This window comes from Dromiciops gliroides, chromosome 6 (assembly GCF_019393635.1).
Source record: "Dromiciops gliroides isolate mDroGli1 chromosome 6, mDroGli1.pri, whole genome shotgun sequence".
NCBI lineage: Eukaryota > Metazoa > Chordata > Mammalia > Microbiotheria > Microbiotheriidae > Dromiciops > Dromiciops gliroides.
This window is the reverse complement of record NC_057866.1, coordinates 127,098,127-127,111,447: the sequence shown is the minus strand read 5'-3', so window position 1 is coordinate 127,111,447 and position 13,321 is coordinate 127,098,127. Positions and strand designations below refer to the sequence as shown.

Sequence of the window (13,321 nt, the reverse complement as noted above, 5' to 3'; positions counted from 1 at the left end):
CCGTTACGGGCAGGCGCACGTGCGTCTCCTACGCACAGCGTGCAACGCGTCAACGGCGCGTGTCGCCGCGAGTGACGTCACGAGTTCACCGACAACCATCAACACAAGGGACGTCACGTGGTGGAACGCGGAGTGCTTGCGCTCCTTCCGGGCGTCAGGTAGAGGGCATGGCGCCTGTGTCTTCCAGGTTTCCTGGGAGTTGTTGGCGCTTGGCACTGTGGGAACGAAGGCGGGGAGTCCCTGACGGGGACCTGGACCCAACCGGTCTTGCGGCTGCGGAGTCCGGCTCCTACACGCTGTGGACTTGGGGCTCTCGCTCCAGGGCGAGCCGGCTGAGGGCAGGCGGGGAGGCTAAAGCAGGGCCCGTGGCGGAGTCCCAGTGTCGCGGCCCGGCCCGGGGATCCTGCTCAGTTCGGACCACGGCTCTTGAATTACAATTTCCAAATTCCCTCAGTACAGTTATTTGAAGGAAATTTAAATACGGTATTCCGGAATGGGATGGCCGGAGGTGGAGGAGGTTGGGCCAGGGGGGAAAGATGAAATGAAAATAATGTCAGAGAATCAGCTCGTTTTAAATTTTTCCATGAACAGTGGTCGAGCTTCGAAAAGAAGGGAGTAAAATCGACTCTAGTTCTGAGGCCACAGTGCTGTAATAGAGGTGGCCAGGTGTGAGACTCTAAAGCCTCAGGTATCCTGGTAATGATCCCAACAGAATCTCTTGGTCACTCGTGATGCCATGTTTCCCTCTTAAGTTATTGGCTTGGCCTCAGAACCTTAGCGTTCGTGTGCGCTGAACCGTTTTGTATTTGTACTGTAGATTTTGAGGTCCAGGATGTAAAAAGGAAGAACTAGAGAAAACAAAAATGATGGAGGAAACATAAAAACTGCATTAAGAGCAAGGAACAATGAGGGAACAAAATCAAATCTGCTTCATCTGTCGCCTCCTTTCTACCCTTTACCCAAAGTTCTCTGCTCGCTAGGGTGTAGAATGAATGAAACAGAACAACAGTCGACTTAGTAAAACTACCTTCAATATAGAAATTAATTAGTTTGATCTTTCAATTATAATCTCCGAATTATAGTAAAAGCTAACAATTATTTACTTAGACGTTTATATTCCCCCACCAATATTGCTACTTAGTAATCGGTCAGTCACAGCCTCAACCTAGTGAAATAATCTTGACAAAAAAGCGAGTTCAGGCCGGTTTTATCAAAGGAATGTAAAACTGTGGAAAAAAATAACGTTACAGAGAGAAAATACTTTTTTAAAAGGGGTACCTGAAAAATAATTTTTAAAGTCATCACTGATTTCTTTCAGCCTATTGTTAAATACAGTTTTGGTTATAATGGACCCCATATTGATAAACAGTACTTGTTAAAGGATGAATGAGGAACTGACAAAAAAAAAAGTTGTTTACCTCAAATATCGGTGTTACTTGTATGTTATATAAAAGCATCATCAATCTCTCTCTTTTTTTTTTTTACTGTTCAAGAAATAAAGTTCCTGTGAAAATGACTCTTCAGGAAATGGTGCTTCAAGCTGCTGCTCTTTACTCTGACCGGATAGCTGTATGTTTTGATGAATGTAAAAATCGACACCCAGTTTATTACACTTACAAATCTATGGTTAATTTTGCCTCAGAATTATCTAGCTTTCTGCAACTACACTGCAGTTTTGAAGGGATTCATGAAATTGGTCTTTACTGCTATCCAGGAATAAATTTACCCTCTTGGATTTTGGGGTAATAGCATTTGGAATTATTACATTTTGTAATTTTTGTTCATTTAAGGTTCTTTACTAGGTTGAATATAGTGGAAATTACTGTTATTTATTGCTCTTATCTTCATTTTAGAGAGGAAATTGTGTTCTCTAATGAAATATTCTACACAATCATTTAAATAGATAATTATTTTGAACTTATTTACTGAAAACTGAAGCAATAGTTGACAGGAAAATATTTGGATGTTTTTATTTCACCCACATAAGAAATAATCATCTGAATAAAAATATTTTTGGTGCTTTTTTCCGTACGAGCCTATGATTTCATTGGTGTGGGGAGCTCTGGATAAGTAAATCTCAGTATCACTTCTGATGTGAAACTGTTCTGCAATATATAATCTTATTTGTGTGGGGGATTATTTTGACTTGGGTCACTTAGCCATTGTGTTTCAGGGACTAAATTTAAACCCTGGACTTTATGAATCTGAGGCAAACCCTTCAAACACTATTCCAGGCTGCTTGTCATGTTGTTACAAAAATGTTACTGTTAGAAAAATGTGTCAGTAGTACTTACTCAGAATTATCGATCTGTGTTGTGTCTAAAATTTTAGTGAAAAGTGGGGTTTGTAGTCTGAAAGAAAAATAAAAGATTTATTTTAGGGTTAAGCCACTAGAGGGAGCTAATTTAAAGTACATTAAACTAACCAGTTTAATGTATTAATACTATATATTACTTGAATACAAACACAATGCAAGGACATGTACACTGAGGTACTCACTAAATGTTTCTGACACTATAAACAGATTATAAATAGTATTATAGCTTAGATAAACCTGTACAGATTTGTCATTAATCATAGATGTTGACTGCCAGCAAAGTACTTTATTAAAGTACCCATAGTGAACTAAAAGTATATGCTTAAAATGATTTATGAGGGGGAAGCTAGGTGGTGAAGTGGATAAAGCACCAGCCCTGGATTCAGGAGGACCTGAGTTCAAATCTGGCCTCAGACACTTGACACTTACTAGATATGTGACCCTGGGCAAATCACTTAACCCTCATTGCCCTGTGCCCCCGCCCCCCCCCCCAAAGGCTTATGAGAGCTTTGTTCTTAATGGCACTGTCATATATAAACATATGATTTTTAAAAATGTAAAGTATTTTTGATAGAGTGGTTATTTATTTTGTAGTGTGAATATTCTGATAGCAGTAGTTACACAAAAACTTTTGCCATATATTTGATTATCCTATATAGCTAGATAAAGATATTTACTCATTATCTGTTTTATAGATTATGGGTTTTAGAATAAAATCAATTGAACTTGTTTTTCTTTAGTCTTTATATTGGAAGCAGTTTGATTTTATCATGAAGTTGACAGAATTCAGTTAGAAATACTAAAAGTTGCACATTTATTTAGTTTTTAGCCACCTTGCTGGCTAGCAAATTTTTTTCCCCTCTGGAACTCAACTCTGGCCACAGTGTCAATTTATATACCTGATGAATAGGTTTGCTTTATGAACCTATGAAAAAAGATATCAAGTACTGTACTGTAGAGTCTCCTCAAAAAATACTAAAAGTGTTTTTCAGATTTATTAGATGTCTTAGAAGCAATAACAAACAAACAAAAAAAGCCTTTTAATATATATAACCAAAGGAGTGAGAAGCCATTGGAAGTTTTTTCCTAAAAATTAGAGTGCTTTTTAAAGTAATAGAAACCTCATCATAGCTGTTAAAAGTTAACTATATTGGGCGGCTAGGTGGCCCGGTGGATAAAGCACCAACCCTGGATTCAAGAGTTCCTGAGTTCAAATCTGGCCTCAGACACTTGACACTTACTAGGTGTGTGACCTTGGGCAAGTCACTTAACCCCACATTGCCCCGCAAAAAAACCCAAAACAACAACAACAACAACAACAAAAAGTTAACTATATCATCTTAAGAGATTTTCTTTTGCCTTTGTACTTTTGTCTCAGAATTCTGCAAGTACCTGCTGCATATTCTCCTGTTGATCCAGATATACCACCAGAGTTATCAGCCTATTTTATGAAAAAATGTAACCTCAAGTATATCCTTGTTGAAAAAAACCAAGTTGATGTAAGTGCTTAGTCTATAAAATATTATATGTCTCACATTTGAGTTTTTTCACCACACATCTGAATTTACTAATCTAATACTATGTATACTGATATAACACTATTGAATAACACTATGTTCTAGCTTTCTGAGGTATTGGGTACTATATAATATAACTTAACTTTGTTTCCCTCAGGTGTTACATTTACTGAAAAAATTATATGACACTTAAAATATTCATCTTTTCATTTTTATGGAACCTAAACTAGTTCACTATTAAGAAGTAATATTCATTTTGGTATTTGAAATTGGGGAATCTTGTCCTAGTTTTCAAAAAAAGCAGAGATTTTGGTGAGCTTTATTATGATTCTTGGTAAAATTCTAGAATGAATTACATATTATTTAAAAGAGTGCGTTAGAAAGAACAGACACAATTACTGTGAACTAGAATGGTGTTATCCAAGAACATTGTGTCAGATTAATCTTATTTCCATAATGTAACATAAGGCAGGGTTAGTAGGCTGGACAGTCAAGGGAATGGCATAGGTATAGTATTCCTGGATTTCAGCAAAGCATTTGACAGTTACCTTTTTTGAAAACAAGAAATCCATTTTATATTCTAAGCTTCTTTTAATTGTATTCTTACCAGCATATAGCAGTGAAAAAAGCATTAGACACCGAAAGGTATAAGAAGTCTCTTTCAAGGAAGAAGGAGAGAGTAAGGTGTTGATTTATTTAGAAAATCTTTTAAAAAGAAGGATAAGTGGGGCAGCTAGGTGGCGCAGTGAATAAAGCACTGGCCCTGGATTCAGGAGTACGTGAGTGCAAATCTGGCCTCAGACACTTGACACTTACTAGCTGTGTGACCCTGGGCAAGTCACTTAACCCTCATTGCCCTGCAAAAAAAATAAATAAATAAATAAAAAGGATCAGTAAGAGACTGATGTGAGTAGATTAGAGGGCAAGGATGATGACTAGGAGGAAATAAAGCAAATTGAGGGCAGATAATGGAGAACTGAAAACTAGGCTTTTCCCAGTTTTAGTGGATTCTGTTCTAAAAATTAATTTGAAGTTGTTTTTTGAGAATTTGGAATGAATTTTCCCATATGTTACAGTTTTCTGAGTTAGAAGTGCCTGTTTAATGTGCACAGTGAAGTTGAACTAATTGCTTTACATTTTGGACCTCAGCTTCCTAAAATATAAAATAAAACTACACCATGTGTACTCTAAAAGTCCCTTTCAGATGCTAAGATTCTCCAATTTATGATGTTAACCTGATTTCTGAGGCCTAGAAGCAGGTGGGAAAATGGAGTATGGAGAAAAATGGAGAAAAAAGAGGAGAATTTGTTCTTTTTTTTCTAAGATTGGTGCTAGCCTTAAAAAAAATTTGAGGGCCGGGGAGCAGAATAAGCAATATTTTTTCTTTGACAGCCTCCTATTAAGTACCTAACAAGTGCCGGTTGTGCTAGGTGCTAAAGATAAAAATACAAGAGTGTAACAATCCCTCCCCTCAAGGAACAAAAGAGGATGTTTGTTATAAACAGGCACCGTACCCTCTGTGCTGGGTGTTGGGGAATACAAAGACAAAAATGAAATCATTCCTGTCAGCAAGGAGCTTACATTCCTTAGGGAGACAAGGTGTACATAAATAAGTGTATATAAAATACAAAGGAAATTTTTTGCGAGGAAGGCACTAGCTGATGGAGGAGTATCAGGAAATTCGTCATATAGAAGGTATCCCTTAAATAGAGTTTTGAGGGAGACTGGGGATTCTTAGAGGCAGAGGTGAAGTGGAACTGCATTCCAGCTAATGCAAAGGCAGAAAGCTGGAAGTATTGTGGCTGAGGAACAGCAGGAAGGCCAATTTGTTCGGGAAATGGGGCAATGTATAAATGAAGTCGAAAAGATTAGGGCTAGATTGTGAAGGATTTAAAAAACTAAACAGAGGAGTTAATCTTTGATCCTAAAGGCAAAGTGGAGCCATTGATGTTTAGTGTTGATGTTTAATGAGCAGAGGAGTGACATGGTTAGATTTTCACTTTAGGAAAATCACTTTGATAATGGGAGGATGGATTGGGGTGGGAAGAGAGACTTGAGACAGGGAGACCATTTATGGGATGAAAAAAGTCCAAATGAGAAGTGAAGACCTGAACTATAGTGGTAGCTGTGTGAATAGAAGTAAAGAAGTGCAAGAGATATTGAAAAGGGGGCAGCTGGGTGGTGCAGTGGATAAAGCAATGGGCTTGGATTCAGGAGGACCTGAGGTCAAATGTGGCCTCAGACACTTGACACTTACTAGCTGTGTGACCCAGGGCAAGTCACTTAACCCTCATAGCCCCATCCCCCTTTGCATTAGCTGGAATGATATTGAAATGATACAAATGACAAAATTTAGCAACTGTGTGGGTGAGATGGTAGCCTAGGTAGAAATAGGTAAGTTTGAAAGAGGTGGGTTGGGGGAAAGATAATTCCATTTTATTTTGATATGTTAAGTTTGAAATAAGTTATTATAGGTAATATTTATAGGGCTTTAAAGTTTGTAATGCACTTTACATTTATTAGCTCATTTAATTCTCACAACGACTCTGTGCTATTCCTGTTTAACAGAGTGATCACACAGCTAATTCATCCAAAAGTCTCCACTGTTCCACCTAACTGCCCTAGAAATATTTACTAGCCAGTTGAGGGGATATGACTAGGACATGAGAGATCCTAGAGCAAGGTGTATAGATTAGGGAGTCATCTGGGAAGTCGGTGAGTTCACCAAGTGAGGAAGTATAAAGAAAACAGAAGAGAGACCAAGGCATAGTTTGGGGTATACCACAGTTAGAAGATGTGATAGAAATGAAGAATCATCAAGCAGATGTTAGGAGGGAGAACCAAGGCAGAACAGTCATGAAATCTTGGAGGGATAATCAGCAGTGTCAGGTGCTTCAGAGAAGTGTAGAAGGAAGAGGACTGAGAAAAGACTTTGATTTGGCAATTAAGAGATCATTGGTAATTGGTGAAAGCTGTTTGAGGTGAGTGATGAGATCAAAAACTGGATTATCAACTTGAAAAAATTTTTTTAGCTTGTGTAACAAAGTGGACAAATGGAAACAATAGATATCATAGTATGAGGGCAATACCATATAGTCAGCCAGTCCTTGGAACTCTGCTCTTTCTCCAGTCCCTCCACTGATCTTCTCTTTCCTAATTTAGATTAGATTTGTTCTTTCTGTCTTTTCCTTTTTTTTTGAATTAATAATTTCTTTTTAAAAAGATGCAAATTTTAAAAAACAACTTGATTCACATAGGAACGGAGAGGATTTAAGGAAAGGTGGCAATAAAAATATTTTATGGGTTGCTTGCACATCAGGGATCGCCTTTATGATTGGTTTTGGATATTTTTATAGTTGCTTTGAAATCACCTTATATCTACATTATGACATATTTTTATTATATTTCCATAGTCGTGGGATTGCATATGAAATACATGGGGAGTTAGAGGTCGAGGAGTGAGACAGTAGAAACAGCATTTTATTTGGAATTGACCTACATTCAATTCTGGGCTCTTCTACTGCTTGTGTGACCATGGGCAAGCCTCACTTGTCCTCAGTTTCCTCATCTTTAAGACGGTTTGGATCAAATGACCCAAAGTCCCTTTCATACATACATTTATGATTCCGTAATTTTAAGGCCAGAGTGATAAAGTCTTTTAGTAAGAAGGAGCATTTGGACTAGAATCCTGTCTCCTAGACCAGTGGTTTTTCTGTTATTCTACATTTTACCTCCTTCATTTGGCATATTTGTAATCCTTTGTTGTGAAAAAAGTTACTTTGCATTTAGCACTGCTTTATACAATCCCTATATATGTAGCATAACATATACACCTATAATGGTATTTCCAAAACTATACAATGTCAGAGATGGAACTTGTTTTGTTTTTTAACTTGTAATACTTTTTTTGCCCTCTAATGCAGAAATTCAAATCTTTCCATGAAACTTGGTTAAATAATGATACCATTACAGTAGACCATATTGATTTAACACTTTTTGAACTACACTGGAATGATACTGATGTGAACTTGATGCTACATGATAAAAAAGAGAAATATGGAAAGGAAAAAATGAATAATTCCATCAGTTCTTTGAACAATAATGAAGAAAAAGCAAAAAAGTGCATGGATGTCAGATTGCAGCATTGCTTAGCTTATGTTCTACACACTTCAGGAACTACAGGAATCCCTAAGATTGTCAGAGTGCCTCATTCATGTATAGTACCAAATATTCAGCATCTTAGGTGAGTTTTCAAAAATTTCTCTCTTTTGAACTGCTCCTTAAGGAAATTTAAAAAACAAAAACAACAAGGTTACTGGATTGATAGACTTAGATAAAGAGGTTATTTTTGTTCCATTATTTTGTCTCCTACTATTCGAACATTCACTATGTCATCCTGGGCAAAGCACTTAACCTATCTCAGCCTATTTCCTCATAAAAGGGTAATAAAAACACTTGTACTGCATAGTCACAAGGTCATTGTAAAGAAAGTCCTCTGAAAATTTCAGAGAGCTGTGTAAATGTGGAATGATATTTATATTAGTAAAAGAAAACCCTCTCATCTTAAACTAAGTTAATTCTTGTTCTTAATTAGACTTTCATGTATTTAATTTAAAAAAGAAAATGATAATAATGGTAACAATTTTCCTTGTTCTGACTTTCAGTCAAGTAACCTGGTATAAGCAAGTTATGTGATTATTAGAATGACAGATTTTGATATCTTGAAGGAATTTTTGAGCACATCTGGTGTATATGTATATATCTTACAGATGAGGAAAGTGAAGTTCAGGGTAGTGACCATTACAATGATAATAATGGAACTTTGGAAGGAGATTATGGAAGCATAATAGCCTTAACATATATTTAGTCCTTTGTCTTGCTGTTAAGACTGCAGGTAAGAGGAAATTAGGTTTGTGTTATTTCCTGTTGCCAATTGCTCTTGTAGCAAGTGTTTTCTGATTAGGGTAATCTTTTTATGCCAGCTGTAGCATCTTCTTGAGTTCATATCTGGCCTCAGCCACCTACTAGCTGTGTGACCCTGATCAAGCCACTTAACCCTATATCTTCATCAGTAAAATGAGCTGGAGAAGGAAATGGCAAACCACTCTAGTATCTCTGTCAAGAAAACCCCAAATGTGCTGTTGTTTTTTTTTTCCTATTTTGAGGTTTTGCATTAATGCTCTGATTTTTTCTTATAACAGGATTAATGCAGAAATAGGATTAATGTTATTATGTGTGTGTATATATATATATATATGTGTGTGTGTGTGTGTGTGTGTATAGATATATAGATATCTATATGTGTATGTATATAGATATATAGATATAACCTGTATCAGATTACCTGCTGTCTAGGGGAGGGGGAAGGGAGGGGAGGGAGGGAGAAAAATCTGAAATTGTAAAGCTTGTATAAACAAAAGTTGAGAACTATCTTTACATGTACCGGAAAAAATAAAATACCGTATATGTAAAAAAACAAAAAAACAAAAAAACCAAAACCCAGATGGGGTCATGAAGAATTGGACACAACTGAACAGGAACAAAAGACAGATAGTCTCTATTTAGGGTTAATTTTGAAGAGCAAACTATTCTTTAACCCACTGTATTCCTTCATTCCTAGAAATCACATCTTAAGTCAGGCTTATATAAGTAAGTATTTTAAGGGTGCAAAACTGTTTTCATCTCTTAGAACAATGTCAAGACCAGTAAAGGTGCCAAGAATTTAAATTTAGATTATTACTAGGTAGCACTGGATGAACAGAGAATGATTGCAGAATGGCAAAAAGTAGGGACATTCTACTATACATTTTAATCGTGGAAGCCTATAAGAATGGATTTTTAGAATGAATAATTCCATTTGGTTAATTTAAAGAGAAGTGATCATATTACTTCATGAATCTAAGTTAGCTGAAATATTACAGCTTTGTTGTGATAACCTTTTAGTAAATGCTTATTATTTATCCTAACTATATGATATTTTTTTCTTAGGACACTGTTTGAGATCACACAAGAAGATATTCTTTTCATGGCTTCCCCTTTGACATTTGATCCATCTGTTGTGGAGATATTTCTTGCTTTGACAAGTGGAGCATCTCTGCTTATAGTTCCCAATGCTATTAAAATGCTGCCATCAAAATTAGCTACTGTTCTATTTCACAATCACCACGTGACAGTTCTCCAGGTAGAGTTGGGTTTTGGGGTTTTTTTTGGCAATATATGTATAATGTTTAGACCAGATAGCATGTTTCGGGGTTTCTGATATTTTTTAAATGGGAAAATCATGATCCAGTACAATCACAGTTGTCTCTCACTCCTGAAGGTAATCCCCTCCAATTATCTTCCATCTCTGTGCCAATGACTCCTAAATCTTTATATCTACCCTTAAAATCTCTTCTTGAACTCCATTTCCATATCACTATCCACCTATTGGATATCTCCACCTATCAGTCCTATCAGTGTTTCAAACTCATGCCCAAAACACCATTAATTTCCTCCCATACCCACCGGTTTTCCAGATTTCCTATTTCTCTTGAGGAATGCATCATCTTTCCAGTCATCTAAGTTCATAACTTTAAAATCATCCTTGACTTTTCACTTTCCTTAATCAGCCGAATCCAATCAGATGTCAAGTCTTAATAGTTCTATCTTTACAACATCTTTTATCTATATTTTTCTCACCAGCCATTATTTTGGTTCAGCCCCTCTTTATCTTTTGCCTAGCCTATTGTATTAGTCTTATAATTGTCTTTCTGCTTTTAGCCTCTCTTTCTTTCTTTTTTTTTAATACTAATTTTTTTTGTTTTTTTGGTGAGGCAATTGGAGTTAAGTGACTTGCCCAGGGTCACACAGCTAGTAAGTGTTATGTGTCTGAGGTCAAATTTGAACTTAGGTCTTCCTGACTCCAGGGCCGATGCACTGCGCCACCTAGCTGCCCCCCAGCCTCTCTTTCAATCAGTCCTCTATACAGTTGCCAAATTAATATTCCTAAGACATCACTTTTCTTGCCAGTGCTTTAAGTGCTAGCTCTCTTGCATTTTCCCTTCTCAAGAAACTTCAGTGGCTCCATATTGCCTTAAGATAAAATAAAAATGCCTCAGCCCTGCACTTAGATCCTGCTACAGTCCAGGTTTCTTTTCCAGACATTTCATTCATGCACATTACATTCCAGCCAAACCTCCCTCCGAGCTGTTGCCCAGACTTGACATTCCATCTCCTGTCTTTGCCCAGCTTGGATAACTTGGATGCACTCCCTCCCCAACTCTACCTCCTAAAATCTCCATGCTTTCTTTAAGCCTCAGGCAATGTGCCACCAATTCATGCAAAGCCTTTCCTCATCTCCCAGTTGCTAGTGTACTCTTTCCTTAAATTACCTTGTATTTATTTCTAAAAATCCATTCTTATAGGTTTACACAATTAAAATGCATAGTAGAATGTCCCCACTTTCTGCTATTCTGCAGTCATCCTCTTTTCATGCAGTGCTACCTAGTCATGATCTAAATTTCAATTCTTAGCACCTTTACTGGTCTTGACATGTTATGTTCCTTTCCCTTCTATCCCTAAATGCATGCTTTACTGGAAGGAGGGAACTGTTTTGTTCTTATATCCTGAGTATCTAACAGTGCATGTTTATTAAGTGTTTGTTGAATTGAATATCTTAATGAATATTTTTTGCTCTGCATAATTGTTGAAGTCATTAAAGTAAAATTCCCATGTTTGTTGGCACAGAAGTTATATTGGGTTCTCAGAAGCTGGGCTGATGGAATTCAAGTTCTGCCTAGTATTGCCAAGCTGGAAACCCTTTGGATATGACCCTAATGATATAGTATTATGTTTGCCAACTCAGACAAGCAGTTGGTAAGCATTAAATGTCTGCTATGTACCAGGCAATGTGCTAAGCACTAGAGATTCAAAGAAAGGCAAAAAACCAGTCCCTGATACTGAGAAGTTCACTGTCTGATGAGGTAAGGGGGACAAAATGCAAACTACTATGTACAAACTATACATAGTAAAAATAGGAAATAATTAAAAGGGGAAGACATTTGAATTAAGAGAGATTGGGAAAGGCTTCCTGTAGAAGGTGGAATTTTAGCTGGGACTTGAAGAAAGCTAAGGAAACCATGAGCCAGAGATGAAGAAGCAGAGCATTTCAGGTATGGGGAACAGCCAGATAATGCCTGGAGCTAAGAGATTCATTGTCTTGTTTGGGAAGAGCAAGGAAGCCAGTGTCACTGGATTGTAGATTTAATGTGTGTGGGGAGGTATAAGATGTAAGAAAACTGAACTTGGAGAAAGGTAGTTTATGAAGGATTTGGAATGACAAAGAATTTTATATTTGATCCTGGAAGCAATAGGGAGGCACTGGAGTTTATTTGTGGGGATTGGGAGGTGGGAGTGTGAGGAGTGATATAATGGGACCTGCACTTTAGGAAAATCCCTTTAGTGGCTAAATGGAGGATAGATTGCAATGGGGAGAGACTTGAGGCACGAACACCAACCAGCAGACTATAGTAGTAATCCAGGTAGGAGGTGATAAGGACTTGCATAGCATGTGGCTGTGTCAGAAGAGAAAAGGAGGCATATTTGAGAGATGTTGCAGAGGTGAAATCAACAGGCCTTTGGACACAGCTTGAATATTGTACATGAGACATGGGGAGGAGTCCAAGATGACATTTAGGCTGCAAGTCTCAGGGAGGATGGTGGTGCCCTCTGAAGACTATTCTAGATAAATTTGGAGAAGGTCATTACCAGAACTTTGACTATTGGGTGATAAAAAATTCACAAGATGATCTTCTATTCAAGCAAATACATTGCATTCTCTTAGTGGAAGGAATACCACACTGATGAAATCACAGATGCTTGAAATATTGTCTAGGTAGTGAGAATACTTTACATAGACTTAGTTGCCTGGAAAAATGAAGCACTTTTTTGTTTTGTTTTGGTTTTTTGTGAGGCAGTTGGGGTTAAGTGACTTGCCCAGGGTCACACAGCTAGTGTCAAGTGTCTGAGGTCGGATTTGAACTCAGGTACTCCTGACTCCAGGGCCCTTGCTTTATTCACTGCACCACCTAGCTGTCCCCCTTGAAGCATTTTTAATCAAAGTAACCACTTGAGGTTGATAACTATCCAGACTTCTGGTAAAGTGGCAATGCTTTAATGAGCTTAATCCAATAAATTTTAGAAATCGACCACCTACTGCTTCCTGTTTTTTGCCAGACCAGTCTTAGGAGGAGGTGGCAGGAATATGTATTGTTGATGCTTGTTGTCAGCCTTTCCTTGCAGAAGAATGTCAGTGTCCTTTGCTTGCACTCATAGTGTTTGGAACAAGACTGTTGTCCGTCATATTAAAGAATTTGGTATGCCATTCTCTTAACAATTTGTGATTCATCCTTTCACTTTAATTTAAATTAAAATTGCCATATTTGTTCTTCACTAATATTCAGCTTGTATTCTTTTTGTCAAATTGCATTTTGAAATTACTAACAAGGGG

The 13,321-nt window shown here is 37.3% G+C and overlaps 1 protein-coding gene across 9 annotated transcripts in view; it reads left to right on the top strand.

Moving 5' to 3' along the window:
- Nucleotides 1-92: 92 nt before the first annotated feature.
- Nucleotides 93-13,321, top strand: part of AASDH (aminoadipate-semialdehyde dehydrogenase) — a 35,553-nt gene continuing 22,324 nt past the window's right edge. For 3 of the 9 annotated variants that reach the window (XM_043972678.1, XM_043972672.1, XM_043972671.1), the window contains exons 1-4: nt 503-1,742; nt 3,696-3,816; nt 7,758-8,077; nt 9,823-10,015. In XM_043972678.1, the coding sequence (XP_043828613.1) occupies nt 1,441-1,742; nt 3,696-3,816; nt 7,758-8,077; nt 9,823-10,015 (936 nt within the window). In that variant the 5' untranslated portion in view covers nt 503-1,440. The other 6 variants (XM_043972675.1, XM_043972677.1, XM_043972673.1 and 3 more) reach the window with 6 other exon arrangements.